Source organism: Natator depressus, chromosome 1 (assembly GCF_965152275.1).
Source record: "Natator depressus isolate rNatDep1 chromosome 1, rNatDep2.hap1, whole genome shotgun sequence".
Classification (NCBI taxonomy): domain Eukaryota; kingdom Metazoa; phylum Chordata; order Testudines; family Cheloniidae; genus Natator; species Natator depressus.
Window position 1 is genome coordinate 262,024,587 of NC_134234.1, and position 17,447 is coordinate 262,042,033.

Genomic DNA, 17,447 nt, shown 5'->3' on the forward strand with positions numbered 1-17,447 from the left:
ATATAGAAGCAGTCTCAGCATTAATCAGATGCTTGGCCTTCTTATTAAGACCCAAGATCGGCCCTTCACACACGTAATACAAGCAAATGAAATTAGAGATTTCTAGGCAGCAAATGTTAAAATTATCTAGTATACAGGTTAAAAAGAGTTTTTATATATCTGGCTATAATGCTTAAATTATCCAAAAGTACAACGTTTTGTTTAAAAAGTCCCATACAATGAATATAGCACATAATCTGCAGTATCCCAAATTAAGGTTAATAAATTTAACAATACGTTAAATTTTAAATACCAGCATCCAAATATTCGGATACATCACTCATAAAAACAGGTTTCAGAGTGGTAGCCGTGTTAGTCTGTATCAGCAAAAAGAACGAGGAGTCAGCCAGTCGGCTGCGAACCAGCTGAGCAGCGAACAGCAGAGCGGCTAACAGAGGGAGTTTGCCTGGGATCTGCCTGAGAGGAGGTACGCTAAGGGCTGCATTAGGGAGGCTGTGTTGGTGAGTATCTGAGTGTCTGTTGTGGGATAGTTTGACCGTGTGCTTGATTGGTGGTTTGAAAAGTGTGAATTGGGAGTGCTTTGTTCCAGGCGAGCCTTGAGTGGGCCTGACTGTATAAAAGCCAGTCAGCCAGTCAGCTCCCAGTCTCTCTCATTCACTGGGACCCATCCACTCCCAGTCTTTTTTCATTATTCACCATTAAATTAGGCTTGAATAAAGACTGGGAGTGGATGGGTCATTACACAAAGTGAAACTATTTTCCCATGCTTATTTTCCCCCCTTACTGTTACTCTCACCTTCTTGTCAACGGTTGGAAATGGGCCATCCTGATTATCACTACAAAAAAGTTTTTTTTCTCCTGCTGATAATAGCCCACCTTAATCAGTTGGTCTCATTAAGAGTTGGTATGGCAACCCCCATTTTTTCATGTTCTCTGTGTGTATATATATATCTTCCTACTATATTTTCTACTGCACGCATCCGATGAAGTGGGTTTTAGCCCACGAAAGCTTATGCTCAAATACATTTGTTAGTCTCTAAAGTGCCACAAGTACTCCTCGTTCTTTTCACTCATAAAAAGTTACACTAAGAATAGCTTGTGGAAAGCAAGTATAGCGATGAGTGTAGATTGTCCCTCAATAATTGAGAATTTAGGATAGGTTGTCCCACGTAAATACAATCCATCAGAGAAGTATTTCAATTTCTTTCCAGACTTTGCTTATCTTTACATACTAGATAACTCAGAATAAAATGTATTACTCTGTCAACATTACCTGGGGCCATATCACTGCCTCAAAAATGGCATCAATCTCATCCACTGTAAAGCTGTAGGTCTCAAAATCAGAAAAAAACTCTGCCACAAGTTTGATCCCAAGACGCCTCAAATTTTTCAGTGGGTTAATAAACCTTAGTTGGATCTGGAAAAAATAAAGACAAAAATACCTATTCTTGCTGCAATACACCTGCTATATAGAACAAGCTAGTTACCCTGCATGAAATACTGTATTTAATCAATCATGGATATGAGTGACTGTTGCTTGGACTATTACACTGTTTCCTCCTGTTTGCTATCGTGAACAAGTTACCTTTATCCTGTAAAGATGATTTTAACTTTCTGACTAAGGTCCCCATCCTGCACTGAGTCACAAGTCTTAACTGGGACTCTGCCTGGGAACGAGAGCCGACTCGCACACAGCTCACTGAAGGACTGGGGCCAAAACCACTGTAAGCGAATACTACAGCTTTTAGCACTGCCCTTAAGAGATCTACATACCCCACTCCCAATATTCAAACAGTACTACTTTACACATCTTCAAAAGTACCACCAGAATAGAGCTGTGGTATTTGGGCCTATCTGAATTAGCAGCCAAATACAGAATAACTTATTGCTATAGAGAGCAATTATATGAATTCAGAGAAATGTGGACCCCATTTCTAGATACATTTGAATAAAAAAATATTGAGATGGTTCAAGGAATGCCAAATCTCCATCCCTCCCACCGTGGTCCCCTCCTTCCCTCCTATTTTACTACTGTTACCCCACCCTAACATGTTATGTCTGTGTACATTGCCTGGTCTTGCAGCTTTGTCAAACTGTAAAATCTTGCAATTGCATAATTCTATTGGAGCTCACATACATTTTTTTTGTACTTTTCTTTGTCTGTTTCTGTATGAAAATATATTAAATAAATTACCCCCCCCCCCCCAAAAGAGCACAACCAAAACCAGTGACCAAAGGTCAGTTTCCTCTTAGCACATGAAAACAAGCTTAGAGGAGAGAGAGGAATCCAGCAAAGACAGAGTGAGGAGGAGCGGGCTAAAATGTAGTAAAAAGAGTTACGCTACCCATGCATTTAACAGTAACGAAGTTACATTCTATAGCTTTCCTTGGGGAAGATATTCAACACTGAGATTAAGCATGCTAATCAGCCATCTGTTTATAATATTACAGCCTTTTCTGCTGGTCTCCTCTGGGAAGGGCTACACTTATGGCAACACGTAGAGTACAGACACCGCATGCCTCCCCAGCATGGGTATAAACAGCAGGGTAGATGGTGAGGCCCTTCTTAGGTGAATGGAATATAGACACACCAGAACCCTGTGGGTACATACCCTACATGGCTCTCTACACAACCATGCAGTGCCTCCATGCTATTTTTACCAGTGTAGCATCCCACTGCTTCCCCCTGCCAGAGCCTTTCACTGTCACATGCAGCTACACATGGCAGTGACTGTGGTTGCATCTGCCTTTTGCTGCGGTGTGTAGCTACATGTACCCTACACTCCCCAAAGTGTAGACACGGCCTCTAGGTAACACTTTCAAAAGCTCCTAAGTGACTTAGAAACTACTACTTCTTCCTCTTATCCCATCATCTAGGGTTGGGTCACCGTGCAAACATCTGCCATCTTCGTCAGTCCGAGGCAGCACTAAGGTCCATCAGCTTACCATCTTTTTTGATGCAATCCACCATCACTTCCTCGGGGTCTCTTTCCTCTCCACCCTCTCCTGCCATGCCATCTTCCCCAGGTCCTCTTCATTCACTCTCTTTCTCTGTCTGAACCAGCAAAGTTGCACTTCCCGGATTTTGTCAGCCACATCATGGGCTGAGACTTCTATCCTAAAGCTTTCATATCGCAATCCATCCCTTTGTGGGACTATACTGCACAAAGACATCTCAAACATCGTTAGGCACTGAACTTCCCATCTCTTTTCTGCCCGTGTTTCTGCACGATACAGCATTGCAGGGCACACCATTGCTACATACAGTTGGGCTTTCAGCGTCAGTGAGATGTTATTCCACTGTCTTCCAGAACTCCCCAGTCAGGACTGTATCTCGCATTCATGCTCACTGTCGTCCACAACCCAGATACCTGAACTGCTCAGTCTGGTTTAGTCAGACTCCATTCATCTTTATATTCAGTCTCCCTAAGACACCTCTACTGACCCATATTACCTCGGTCTTAGTCATATCCTTTTTCTTCCCATGTCAGCTTACCGGGCCCTACCATTGATTTACTCTTTACTCTAGCTCGTCTTCTGAGAACACTCTTATAGCTATGTCATCTGCATATAGCAGCTTCTCACCTTTCCCATTGAGATCTTCCATCAACATGATAAACAGCAGCAGACTAAAGGCCCCAGATGCAGTTGGACTTTCACATCAAAGGGGCCTGTCATTCCAAAACATGCTCAGATCGCTGTTTTCGGTGATATTAAATCCTCAGACATGCCACATTTCCTCAGCACTAGAGCGAGCATCCTTCTGTCCACTTTATACTATGCCTTTTCTAGGTCTATTAAAGCCCAGAAGATATCCTGTTGGTGCTCTAACTGCTTCTTGATCACTTGCCGAATTACAAACATGGCATCTGTGGTTCCTCATCCTTTCCTGAAGCTGAACTGTTCTTGTCTGAGGAGGGGTTCCGCCATTCTCCTAACCGTAGGATCCAAGATGTGTTCCAGTACCTTCATTCTACGCAACAGGAACTTTATCCTTCAACAGTTTCCACATTTGTGGATGCTCCCCTGCTTATGTACTGGGACCAAGATAGACCTGCACCAATCTTTGGATATTCACGTATCTCGCCATATGGCTTTAACCCAGGGTCAGCAACCTTCGGCACGCAGCCCATCGGGGTAATCCGCTGGTGGGCCGCAAGACATTTTGTTTACGTTGACTGTCCGCAGGCATGGCCCACCCGCAGCTCCCAGTGGCCACAGTTCACCATTCCCAGCCAATGGGAGCTGCGGGAAGCAGCAGCCAGCACATCCTTGTGGCCCGTGCCGCTTCCCGCAGCTCCCATTGGCCAGGAATGGCAAACCGCAACCACTGGGAGCTGCGGGGGGCCGTGCCTGCGGACGGTCAACGTAAACAAAATGTCTCGCGGCCCGTCAGTGGATTACCCTGATGGGCCACGAGCCGAAGTTTGCCGACCCCTGCTTTAACCGCTCTGCTCATCCATTTTATGCCTCTCTCGCATAGGACTTTCCCCAGGTCCGTTGTCACTTCCTCGGTCCCACCACCTTACTGTTCTTCATTATCTAGACTGCATTTCTCACCTCCATTGTGTCAGACTCAGGCACCACATTAGGATACTGGCAACTCTTCCAAAAACGGGTTTGCTTTATTTAAGAGACTCTCAAAGTATTGCTTCCACCTCACCTTCATTTTTTCAGGTGTTACTAGCAGTCTCTCCTGGTCATCATTTACAAATGGTGCTGCAATACCATACTCCTTCCCTTTGCATCTGATTTTTGCAATGTTATAGATCTTTTGGCCAGCCAGATGTGGGCGGTTTACAAGCTCCGCATACAGGTCATCTATGGCACTTTCTTTGGCCTCCGTCACTGCCTGCTTAGCAGCTCACTTTGCTTCTTTGTATTTGCTTTCATTCACACTTGGTGGGCTTATGTCTTTTTCTTTATGCACCATTTTCTTATTTCAGATCGCTACCTGCATTTCGTCGGTCCAACACAATTCCTCTCTGTCCCTTGATTTTCCCCAACTGTATTGTCCACACACCTCTTCTGCTGCTGCAATCCTCTCTCTTTTGATGTGGTTCCACTCCTCCTCAGCCAATACCAAATCTGTTTCCAGGCACTTATCTTACTGCTTATACAAACTTCTCTGCTGTCCTTCCCCTTAAGGTCCCGTGCTTTAATCTTGTTTCTTTTGAGCTTAGTTTCCACCTTGTCTAATGCTCAACCGCAATCTTTATCACAAGAGACACGATTTTTGCTACTAAAAATTAGAATGATAGATGATAATTTTTACACCAAATAAACTGAATCAGATTCCCCATCTACTCAAACGAGAGGAAGGAGATATAGCATGCCTCTTGAGAAGAGGCCTGTGTAAGGACAAGGACAGATTCCATATTGAAAGTGAACAGTAGGAAACATTAAACCCGTAACTGAGCTCAGAACCACAAAAGTAGATATTTAACTCTTTGGGCAATACCTTCCTGCAATAAATGACTCTCAAACCCACAGGAATTTCTTGTAATAATTATCCAAGATAAACAGATTTCTAGCATCCTTCTCTGAACTCTTAACACCTCACTAGCTAATGAAGTGTTAAATTAAGTTTAACAAATGACAGCATGGCACCACAAATACCTCTCCAAGAGTTACTCAGTCACATCTGAAGGTGAGAGATAGCATTACTTGAATAACTTTACAGTACAAAAATGATTACTCTAGAGATAAATAAAATTACTTGTGTACTACTGTAAATTGGATTATGGACTGTAACTGTCCTAAATTACCCCTCCCTTGTTGCTAGCTACTGCTACAGCACTTAAAGAAGCATGAGATGAACCATGATATTAAGGCCAAAAAAAAAAAAAAGGGAAACAGAAGTTTTCTTTACCTGTTTGAATTCAAGTCCAGAAAGGGCTCTAGTTGCCCAAACAAACTCCTAGTTAGCGTGTGCACTTTGGTTTAATGAAATGTAGTTGTTTTTTTTAAAAAATGCATTTGACATTCAAATTCTTGTTTGTATGAATTGTTACATGCAATGTTTTAAAATGCCTATTTTATTAAATATATTCAACACCATGACTGACTGAAATGCCAACAATTTAACAGCATTTTAAACAACTGTTTAACAGCAATATACTCTTTCTATGTAAACACTGCAGCATTTTAAGACCAATGTTGCTGGCCTATATTTTTATCCATCTTTCTATTATTCACTGGTTTCTAAAGCTTTACTCCTTATTGGCACCAAGCGTAATTTGAACCAATAGAGTTGAGAAAAAATATATATATACACAGTATCATGTTCCTTACCTTCTCTCTTTGTTGAAGGATGTGGGATACTGTTGCTGTCATACAAAGTAAAATCTGTAAAATCTCAGGTAAGTACCGGGTGATCAGATGGCCCATATTTTTCAGTACAACCTCAAAGCTGTTGAACAGACTGTGCTGGCGGCCTAGAGGCAGGACTTTAGATAAATCCAGTTCTGATATTGTTTGGAGTACTGCAACCTGGCACGGTCCTACAGAAGGAAGGAGGACAGTGAAAATATATCAGTTCATCTTTACCTTGGTAAGTAAGGACCCGATTTCAATGGGCCAAATGTCAATGTCTGAGGTTCGTCTCAATGTGAGAAAGGGTGGCAAAATCTGGCCCTAAATTACAAGATCTTTAAATGCTCCTAATTCAGCTTCTTATGTAAAATTAACAAACAGTCCCAGCTGTCTATCATGGCTCTTATATGGCCCTCATTGCTGTAGTGTCGGAGTGCCTCACAATCAATGTATGCACTTATCCTCATAATACCCCTGTGGCATTGTGCTCACCAGCCCTTCAGAGAGGATGGACAACACAATAGTTAGGATGCCAGCCTGGGACTCTGGCATTCTGGTTTCGATTCCCTGCTCTGCCACAGACCTCCTGGGTGACCATGGGTAAGTCACTCAGTCTCTCGGTGCCTCACTTCTGTAATAACGGTACAGGAATAATAGTACATTGTACAGCAGGGAAGGGAAACTGTGGCCAAGGGCTCAGGGGAAACCTTGACTCTTATTTTAAAAAAATAACCAGTGCCATGGGTGCTTTAATTTATCCAGGGTACTTATATGGCCCCCATTTCCATAACATCTAAGTCCCTCACAGTCCTCAAAGTATTTATCCTCCCCACACCCGTGAGGTAGGGAAGAACTATTATCCCCAATTTCTAATGGCAGAAGCATACCAGCACTGAAGTGCTTCACAGGTTCGAAGAGCAGGTCCAGGAACATTCTGATCTCTTCAGGCAGCGATCCAGCAAGGAACCTCAGAACAATTGACATACGAGTGCCTGCAGCAGATTTGCCCTGAGTTCTGCTTCCAGTTTTGTTTCTCATCCGCCCATACAGAATTCTTCAAAAGCCAAAAGGAAATTGTATTAGTGAGTTCTCCACTAGCTGCCTGTTTCTGAAGCATTGCAGGAGCAGTCTGGCTGGTTCACAATCTTTGTTTAGAAAGTATAACCTGAACTACATGGCTTAACTAATGCTCCCCACTATTACCTCTATTGCTGTTTGGCACCCAGTAGCACTAACAGAAAGGGCATGCTCTTGCTCCCAACAAGGTCATTGGAAATTCTGCTAGTGATCTGAATGGGAGCATGGCTTAAGTATGAATTAGCAAAGCATCGTGCTAGTACAGGGGTGGGCAAACTTTTTGGCCCGAAGGCCAAATCGGGGTTGCGAAAAGGTATGGAGGGCTGGGAAGGGAAGGCTGTGCCTCTGCAAATAGCCTGGCCCCTGCCCCCTATTCCGCCCCCCCTCAGAACTCCCGACCCATCCAACCCCCCCTGCTCCTTGTCCCCTGATCACCCCTCCCGGGACCCCCATCCCTAACTGCCCCCCCAGGACCCCACCACCTATCCAACCCCCCCCGCTCCCTGTCTCCTGACCGCCCCCTCCCCCCCCCGAACCTCTGCCCCATCCAACCGCCCTCTGTCCCCTGACTGCCCCCCGGGACCTCCTGCCCCTTATCCAACCCTCCCCTCCCCCCGCCCCCTTACCATGCCACTCAGAGCGGCAGGACAGGCTTTTTGGAAAGCCTGGGACGTGGGCGGGGGCACAAGTCACGCTGCCCGTGTGGCGGCGTAGCTGCAGAGGAGGGGGAGGGGGTACAGCGGGGGAGGGGCCGGAGGCTAGCCTCCCCGGCCGGGAGCTCAAGAGCCAGGCAGGACGGTCCCGCTGGCCGGATGTGGCCCGCGGGCCGTAGTTTGCCCACCTCTCTGCTAGCATGAAGACAACGTTATAGCTGAGGAAGCACTTTCACTGTAAATCGCTATTTCCATGCATTTATCAAATAACTAATACCCTGAGGGTGAAAATCTCTCAGATTTTTTCTTAGGAATTTAAGATGAACTTTTTTGGAAAATATGAGCTTAACTAATGCATTCAACAATACTACACACACACAAATGTATTAAAGAGAATATCACGTACAGTAATGAACGAGGAAGCCTTAGTTGCTGTGAGAGCCATAAGTTTGTATTGTCTCTAAAATATCAACCAGAGGCTGCATTATGCTTCTTCTATAGCCATTGTTTTATTTTAATATGCAAAGTTTATGCAGTGTTTCACCCACGCACCTCATAAGAACAAGAACAAGATCTGGTCGGTGTTGCATTTTAACTATAGTGTTCTCCTCGGATATGCTGAAATGGACTATTTCTTCTTTAAAGCTCTTATCTTCCAGTAACCTTTGCAAGTTCTCCCTGTCAGTATTAAACACAGTTATTTTTTTTTAAAAAACAGATCTCTGTGCAATTTATTCAAAGATCACGTCCTTACCCTTTTAATAAAAGGGTAAGTAAATCAAGTAGCTCAACATCACTGCACAAACCACTACTTTTCATATAAGGTTCTGTAAAGGCTATCCAAGTGGGTGCAATAGTATTGTGCTGACAGTTTTACCTAATGATTATAAAGAACTACAAAAATCCTTTACCGAAAAGAACACAATTGGCCACTACATACCATGGTGGGTCTGGATGAGGGAAAAGGTTTGTTTTGTTTTGAGAAAGAGTTCAAATCTGATAGATAAAATATTTCAGTTTTTCCATTTCTGAATGAACATGGCCCTGCTGCACTCCTCCTCCTTCTTTAAAACAAAACAGCAATTCCACTTCTCAGATATCTGCTTTTCAAGACTAGTCCAGGTTACCTTCTGTGACTATATCTAGATCTCAGGAACAATGGCATGGAGGAGACAACCTCTTTTCTTCTTTATAGTCTACAAAAGCTTTTTCCATTTTATTTTAAATATAAATAGGAGAAGCTTTTTTTAATTCTGTCCATTTCCAAATTCAGATTCGGAATAGGAGTATTATTTTTTCTTTGGTTCAGAAAGTTGTGGATATTTCTCTTAGAAGCAGATGATGCCAAATATCATAAATATACGTTTGATGTGATACTTAGTAATTTATCTACGCTGGAAGAATTTTAAAGCTCTTACTTGTATGGCAGTAGATGTGGATGCTTGTAAGTCATGATGCAGTCAAGGGCTACTTTTTGCACATTCTGGTCTTGATGGGACAACAGCTGAAGGTAACATTTTACAAGACAAGAAAATTAGGAGAAAGCCCAAATAATACATACCTCTCCTTCTACCACTATATCAAGATGATTTATTCAAGACAGAATTCAGCCCTTAAATTTGGGGGGGGGGGGGGGGGAAGGAAGTAATCATCTAACCTAAAGGGATCCACAATAAACGGAATTTCATTTTAGAACAGTCATTTAAAAGACACCAAGCAGCAAATATTTCCTACCACTATACATCCAAGAGAGATAATTACAGAACACAAAAGTTACTTGTTTCTAAAAAACAAAAACAAAACAAAAACAAAAAAACCAGGATATCACTGCTGATATTTGATGGCATAGGTGCTGGAACTAGAGGTGCTGGGGATGCAGAGGCACCCCCTGGCTTGAAGTGGTTTCCATCATATACGGGGGTTAGTTTGGTTCAATGGCTCTCAGACCCCAACTGTACAAATTGTTCCAGAGCCCCTGTTTGATGGGTACAGCAATTAAACAAAGCAATCATAAACTTGTGTTTTAACAAGTTATTTTTATAGAGTGTCTTTTGCAAGATCACTTTCGGACCAGCTTTGGTTCAGGCTTTGTGTCACACTAGGTAAAATAATGGATCAGCCAAACCATTCCAAAATGTTTGCACCACATACATCCAAGTTACGAAAATGCACACAGAATATTAGACTTGTTAAAAAGAGAAATACAAGAGGAATAATCAAAAACCCATCAATAGCATTAAAGGGTGAATGCCCCCAGTAGCCAGGCTAAGGGGAATAGGGAACATTACCAAAAACCTCCCCTTTCCCCCACCTAGTTCTTCAGTTTCATGATAAACAGCACATATCAGAATCCCCATTTTTGATGTGATCTGTTCTTACACCCCAGCATTCTGAAGGCATGGTATCAATCCAGCAGTTGTGCTTGAGCACGGAGCTAACAAATAGCAGACCAGGTAAATGCCTGTTTTGCCATGTTTGGTTGTTCTGCACTCTTTAAAAATGTTGGTTAAATAAAATGTTTTTAAAATGTACAAATCTGCTCAATATTTTCCTAAAAATCACAGACAAGCAATCGAACCCACAGAGAGCAGCTCTTTCCTAAGCCAAGTTCAGAGGTTTACAGGAGTACAATGAATGCTGAAGCATTCCACTAGAGCAGAAGCTGGTGATCTGAGACAGGCTGGACACTGGGGAACTAAAGCAGTAACGCAGAATGAATGGTTAGCTGGTATGTGCCGAATGATCATTCAAGACATACATTCACACATCCAAGTTAAGTTCATGTCTCATGGATGATCATTCAACACGTGTTGTTAAAGGAGACAAGATTTTGGCAATTCCTTTTGCAGAACACTTTTACGAAGACTTATTTCCACAAAATTCAAGCTGATAAACTCAGCCCGGCTTCCTGAGGGAGCACCCTTTAAATAGCATATCCTGGATTTACAGTTTTATAATTTCCCTTAAAAATTACTTTTCCCCTTCTGCCCATTTATGTTTAGAAGGGGACTTTGAGGCAATACAAGCCACACATGCTCCCCTTTTTTTTTCCTCTCTCTTCACACCTCTGGCTACCGCTTGCTGCCTGTTTACATTCAGTTTCAGCTTTGTGGCCTGCTATTACCGGTAAAACCCCTTTGCAGAGCCTGGGGAGGGATGGACACCATCAAACAACAAAAGTGAAGAAACTGAAAAATAAAGAGCAAGGCATTTTTCTCTCCAATTTCTTCCAGCTCTCTGGCACGGTTTCTCAGGGTATGTGTACACTACAGGCACTACAGCAGCGCAGCTCTGCCCACTGACGCTTCTCTACACCGATGGAAGAGATTTTCCCGTCAGTGCAGGTAAGCCACCCCTCCGAAAGGCAGTGAGAAATTCACACCCCTGAGCGACATCGGTCAATCTGAATTTTAAGTGTAGACCAGGGCTTAGACTGATGGTCAGGACCAAGCTTTCTTTCTCCATGGCTAGATGGGAAGGGGATCCTGAAACTTTCCTTTGTACCTTGGGGCTACAATATAGAAAAGGTCAAGAACTGCCAAGCTATGGTAACGTTAGGAGTCACTTTTAACACGGTACAAAATTTTCAGATGGTGATATTCAAGTGGACAGTGTCCCTTTAAGACACAACTGCTGTACACTGCACTGCACCAGTCATTCTCTTTACAAAGAAGGACCCTTTGGCTTGGTGTTCAGGTAAGACAGGAATATATTTGTTTATTAAGCAATACAAAAATGTTAAGTATTATCACCTGATTGTACAACTCATTTAACTTTGGTTCCAGATACAGCGCACGTGGATTCGAAAACTTGGAGAAAACTTGCAAATGGGCTATTAGCTGCCTGAAACAAAAACAAAACACGCTTTTAACAATGAAACAGATACACACCCTGTGTTACTACCAATGGCAGGAGAATGGTACCAAGATTCGGAGTTTCTGAATATCAGTATGTAGGACTACATTTACCAACAGGCTCAAATGGCAGTGGAAGGATTGGATTTATACCAGTGCAAAAGAGCAGTAGGGGTAAACTGGAGCTGGGGACGAGACTGTACCACCCAAGAACAGCCACATCTCCACTTGCTGGGGAAAGGGAGAAGTGGAGGGAGGGGGAAATCAACCGTGCCAAAAACGGTCAGGACTGGTCAAAAAGGTACACGTGCAGAACAGCAAGAGTCTATGCTGACTCAGCAGTTCCCTGCAGAGCTTCACACCAAAAAATTCTACTGAATCTGCTGCATGATTTGAATTTCCTCCACCCTGTCTAACACCAGCAAAGGGAGGTGCTTTAACCATTACCTGCCCTCCAAAGCCAGTACTATGGTCTCTGCTGAATGATGAAGTTGTGCACTCTGCATGTTACCAGGCACACTCTAGTCTCTCACATCACGCCTAGCTCTTATTTTTCCATCATTTTCAAGGAGGAGTTTGTAATATACATTTTGTGAGAGCCTAAACTACAATGATGCAAATCTGAAAGTATAATGAGGAGTCCAGGGTCTAGAGGAAAAGCGTTCACTAAAGAATTCATTAACAACTAGCCAGTAAATCTTTTACACCTTAGTTATTGCTACCAGCATTTTAAAGTTTCCATTTAGGAACAAGAACATTTTGAAGCAAAAGTTCAAATCTGGTGACAATCTGATTTTTGTAATTATTACTAATTCACAGATATGAACCACTCAGATTAGGGAACAGAACAAAATAATAGAACTGATAAAACACCTACAACTTAGCCAGAATATAGGCTAGAATTCATTGCATCTGAATGTGCAAGATGACATTTGTAAAGTTCTTTGTTGCTACAAATGTCATTCACAGACAGGCAAAAATAGTTCATGTGAATCACCTAAAATGCGTATTTCACAGATATCAACCGGGTAAAAAAGGCTATAATCAAGAAGTTTCAAAACTGTGTTTTAAGACACAAGCCATAGACTATTTACTCACAAAATAACTTGATACTGTGGAGCAATGAAGTCACAATAGCAGATATTTATAGTAAGAAATACCAAAAAACCTGTCCAGAACAAGGACATCATGGCCAAGATTTTCAAAAATGGGTGTCTAAAGCTAGACTCTGAAATCCGTAATTGGGTACCTACAATGATTTTCAAAATGGGCTGCACGCCCATCAACTCCCACTGACTTTAAAAGAAAAACAGACACACACACAGAGGAAACAATTATCTCCCCCCCCCCACCGACCCCAAACACTAACTTTGGGATCCCGCTAGGGTTGCCAACCCCCCCAGGATTGTCCTGGAGTCTCCAGGAATTAAAGACTAGTGATGAAACTTCCAGGAATACGTCCAACCAAAATTGGGAATCGTAGACCTCGCACCATCTTTGCTTCAAATTATGCAAAGCGATGGCCTATTACTCATCTTACGGTAGTGCCCAGAGCCTCCAGTCAGGGCCCCCAAACTAGTGCTAGGTGTTGCATGGGGACAGGATCCCCGCTCACAAAAGAGCTCACAATCTCACGAAAGACTAGAACAGACAAAGGAAAGGGAAAGGGATGCACATAAGCCCAGTGATCATAACAAAGCGAAAAGAACAGGAGGACTTGTGGCACCTTAAGGACTTACAAATTTATTAGAGCATAAGCTTTCGTGGGCTACAGCCCACTTCTCTAATAAATTGGTTAGTCTCTAAGGTGCCACAAGTCCTCCTGTTCTTTTTGCGGATACAGACTAACACGGCTGCTACTCTGAAACATAACAAAGCGAGTCACCCCAGTCCTATGAAACCTTTTAAAACACCAAATGGTTAACGTTTGCATTTCACTTGCTCCCTGCCCAATCAAACAAAGCAAAACTCACTTTGCTGCAGCTCTTCTTGTTTTCTTTTTCTGCAACCCTTCAACCACCGGTTCGTCCATTCCCTCCACCTCCTCTTTCTCCTCCTCCTTGGTAGCTTGGTGTATCTCTTCAGTGGGTTTTTCTTCCTCTTCTACTACACCACTGTTTTTCTTTCTAAGATCCTGGGTTGGAGCCACCAGAGAATCTGCTGGGTAATACTCATTGCTATATTAAAAATAAAATCAATCAATAGAACAGTATCTGCTGGCGGGAGGTTTATTTGAAGCTGTTCACAATTGGAACTTCCAATTATCCACAGAGTTGTGCCTGGTGACACTGTACAGTTCAAGATCCCCAAAAGGGGTTCATTTCAGCAGGCAGATGGACATGGAATCGATGATGTATTATATAGTGGAAGCCCTCTCACTTGAAAACAGGTAAAAGCAGTCTAGACAAAGCACTGTAGGAAATACACTGTAAAGAAGAGTCACAGGCTGGCAGGGGGAATAGAGTGAGGGCCTAATTCAAAGCCTGCTGGAGCGAATAGAAAGACTCCCACCGATTTCAGTGGGCACCGAACCAGGCCCTAGATACACTAAAAGGTATTTTCCTATCTCTGCCGGAATAAAAATACCTCCTTTCATTTTACAAACAGGGGAGACAAGAAAGAGCCTCATCTTCATGTCTATTTCCAAGACACTTTACTTCCATTGAAACTACACCCTCCATAGCAGTAGCGAGGCTGTGTCACCAGAACTCATTAGTAAACTGGGGCTCAACGCAGCAGTCAATTGACAACTTACATTTCAGGTTGCTTTTATTTTTTCCACTCTCTCTCTCTCTGGCATGAGCCATGTTTAACCAAAAGGAAGGACCAACTTCGATATAAAATCATACCACTCTGGATTCAGAGGTCTCAGAAAATATAATCCATTAAAAACAAAACAAAACCCACCCATCAGTTGTCTTATAGGGACCCTAGTAACTCTGCCTTCATTTATGACATTTCCAAGCAACATGTCTCATTGCTGAACATGGTCACTTACCTAATGAATCTCAAGAGAAGCGGGGAAAGCTCCCTTGACCTGGGCTCCACTCTGTCTGGAACCTTGGCCAATGCCTTCCAAAGCAGAAACCGGAAGTTTGCGTAATCTATCCGCTCACTGCAATCCGTTCTAAACCTCAGCTGCTCGAGATACAGGCTTCCCACATTTCCTTCTCGGATCTTCTCACTTTCTGCATCTGCAGTGCCTGCTTGCTCTTCACTCAGCTCATCTTGCAGCTCTCTCTCTATATTGGAAACAAACCACCATCCTCATTACTTCAAGAAATCTTCAAAGAGTTTATTCAGTAATTGCTGGTGGTAGGGTAGTGCCCTTGGGTAAATAACAGCAACCGTTTATATTAATGTTGGCCATCTACCTAGCAAATTCTGCTTAATATTGATCTGAAACTGCAACACAGGTTAGAAGGTACCCTAGGATGTCAGAACTTCAGCAAGGGGCCTAACTTTAAGCACACGTAGCCCCAATAAATGGCTGTCCTTGTGCCATACAGTGAAATCCAGTATTCACATTCAAGAGCAGGGTCAAGGAAAACAAATACATTTGGCAGAAATTCTACTGATTCCATGTTGAACAGGGTGGGAGGAAGATTTTCTAGAGACTAGACATTACTAAAAATCCTCACAGACTCCTACTGTCCCTCATCATCATGAGCAGAGCCAGTCTAGGCACAAAACAAGCACTGCCTGGTGCTCCATATGCTAGGAGGACTCTGCAACTCATGGACTGTCCCTATTTACCTCATGGCAAGTAGGACAAGAGGGAGGCAACAATTCTGACAGATCTCCACTCAGGAAATGAGGCCAGAAAGGTAGAGGGGAAACTTACGTCCTGATTTTTCCTTTTTTGCCAGTTTGGAGCGCACCAGAGCATAAAGCCAGCCCTGTTCATGAACCACCTGAACCATAGTTAAGTTAGTGTCTAAACATCTACAAGACATGAATTACCAGCATAGACAGCCGCTTTCTCCAAGTGCTCATAATAGACTTTCCAGAACTGTTTATTCTCCATTTCGTTTGCATGAGATCTAACAATAAACAAGACAGTAATTAAGTAAAAAATTCCATGTGATATTAGCCAGTTATACTGCTAGTGTGTTCAAAGGCTTGGTGTCCAGCCCTAGTCAACATGCAGAAAGGCAAGACTTTTGCTGTGTGCGGCTATAACATTTCTTTGCCTTCATCTGAAGATCCCAAAGGTTCATTGTTATCAGAATAGCCTAGTTATAGCCTGTGAATACAAAGGGACCCTTTGGTAGAGATGTTTTCAAGTCTTTCAATGTTGCCTATGCAATAACATAGCACTTAAAACCAACATGAAGAGTCAGCGCCCCACTGATGATGCAGGTTATCATTTTCATGATTTCACTTCTCTTATGGAGAAAATGACACATAATATCGCAGAATGTATAGAGAAAAAGCTAAGTGGTCAAAATCCCGGCAATTCACCCTGAAAGCTGACATTGCAAACTCAGGGCTCAATCCAGTGCCCATTCAAATCAATGGGAGCTCTTCCGTTGACTTAAGTAGGTTTTGTACCAGGCCCTTAGTGAGGGCAGGAAGGAGAGAGAGACGGACTGATTTATTATTTATATAACACTTATCATGTGATAGTCATAATCGTGGAAGATAAGGAGTTGGCTATCTCGGATTCGAGTCTGTTACCATTGTGTCCCAATCCTCGATGTAATTTAACAATACTGTTGCCTATGAGTTGTCTTTAATATTTGTGAATCCCAAAACAAGTTAAAAAGTAACAGTCTATAAAGAGCAAGATTTACTTGACAGAGGCATTTCTGTGGTACCTCATGTAAATGTGCATCATGCTTGTGTGTACTTGCGTTTATTTTTAGGGATGCGACACATTTTTATTTCATTTTTTTTAAAAGTCCAGGGGCAGCTGCAATGCAACACAACAGGCTCCCACCACCCACTAGCACATACTTACGTTATGAGCTCAACAACAGGATCCCAGAGAGGGCTGAAGTTAATGTAGAGCATTCCCAGTAAATACTGAAGAGGCACCTACAGTGACACACAAGAAAACTTTGTTTTAAAAAGCTAACAATGATATTTAAAGTAGGTATAAAAACAGCTTCACTGATTGATGAACTGCAAGAAAAAGCAATGAAGTCAAAATCTCTCAGAATCAACACCAATAATTAAGACAGTTTGGTAGCACCAAGGCCACATTGTGCTAGGCACTATACAAACATATAAACAAGGAGAGTATTCCCTGCCCTGAAGAGCTTACACTGCATTAGACCCAGGGCCCCATCTGGATTGGGCTCCTCATTGAGCTAAGTGACATACAGACACACACACACAATCCCTGCCCCAAGGAGTTTACAACTCAAGGAGGAAAGTTATAAAAGCACTGAGGTATCAGTAGTAAGTTAACATTTAGCTAGTACAGGAAAAACCCTGATCGTAGCATCCTCGACAGTGTGAAGCCCACAGCAGCACGGTCAGATTCAGCCACCATAGACAGATGTCCTTGCGATCTATAAGGCCTCAATCCTGCAATGAGCTC

The 17,447-nt window shown here is 42.8% G+C and overlaps 1 protein-coding gene and 1 long non-coding RNA gene across 3 annotated transcripts in view; one reads left to right on the plus strand and one right to left on the minus strand.

Annotated features, from left to right (window-relative positions):
- The window catches only part of UTP20 (UTP20 small subunit processome component), an 83,581-nt gene that overhangs the window by 43,444 nt on the left and 22,690 nt on the right, over positions 1-17,447 (minus strand). For both annotated transcript variants that reach the window (XM_074941806.1, XM_074941807.1), the window contains 10 exons: positions 16,863-16,939; positions 15,863-15,942; positions 14,898-15,141; positions 13,873-14,076; positions 11,798-11,888; positions 9,464-9,549; positions 8,598-8,723; positions 7,203-7,369; positions 6,295-6,503; positions 1,274-1,417 (listed from right to left, as the gene is read on the minus strand). In XM_074941806.1, coding sequence (XP_074797907.1) covers positions 1,274-1,417; positions 6,295-6,503; positions 7,203-7,369; positions 8,598-8,723; positions 9,464-9,549; positions 11,798-11,888; positions 13,873-14,076; positions 14,898-15,141; positions 15,863-15,942; positions 16,863-16,939 — 1,428 coding nt within the window. The remainder of the gene's footprint in view (positions 1-1,273; positions 1,418-6,294; positions 6,504-7,202; positions 7,370-8,597; positions 8,724-9,463; positions 9,550-11,797; positions 11,889-13,872; positions 14,077-14,897; positions 15,142-15,862; positions 15,943-16,862; positions 16,940-17,447) is intronic.
- LOC141980525 (uncharacterized) lies at positions 388-13,646 on the plus strand. The gene is made up of 4 exons (XR_012637572.1): positions 388-500; positions 11,279-11,389; positions 11,636-11,741; positions 11,831-13,646. It is a non-coding gene; the product is annotated as an uncharacterized LOC141980525 (long non-coding RNA).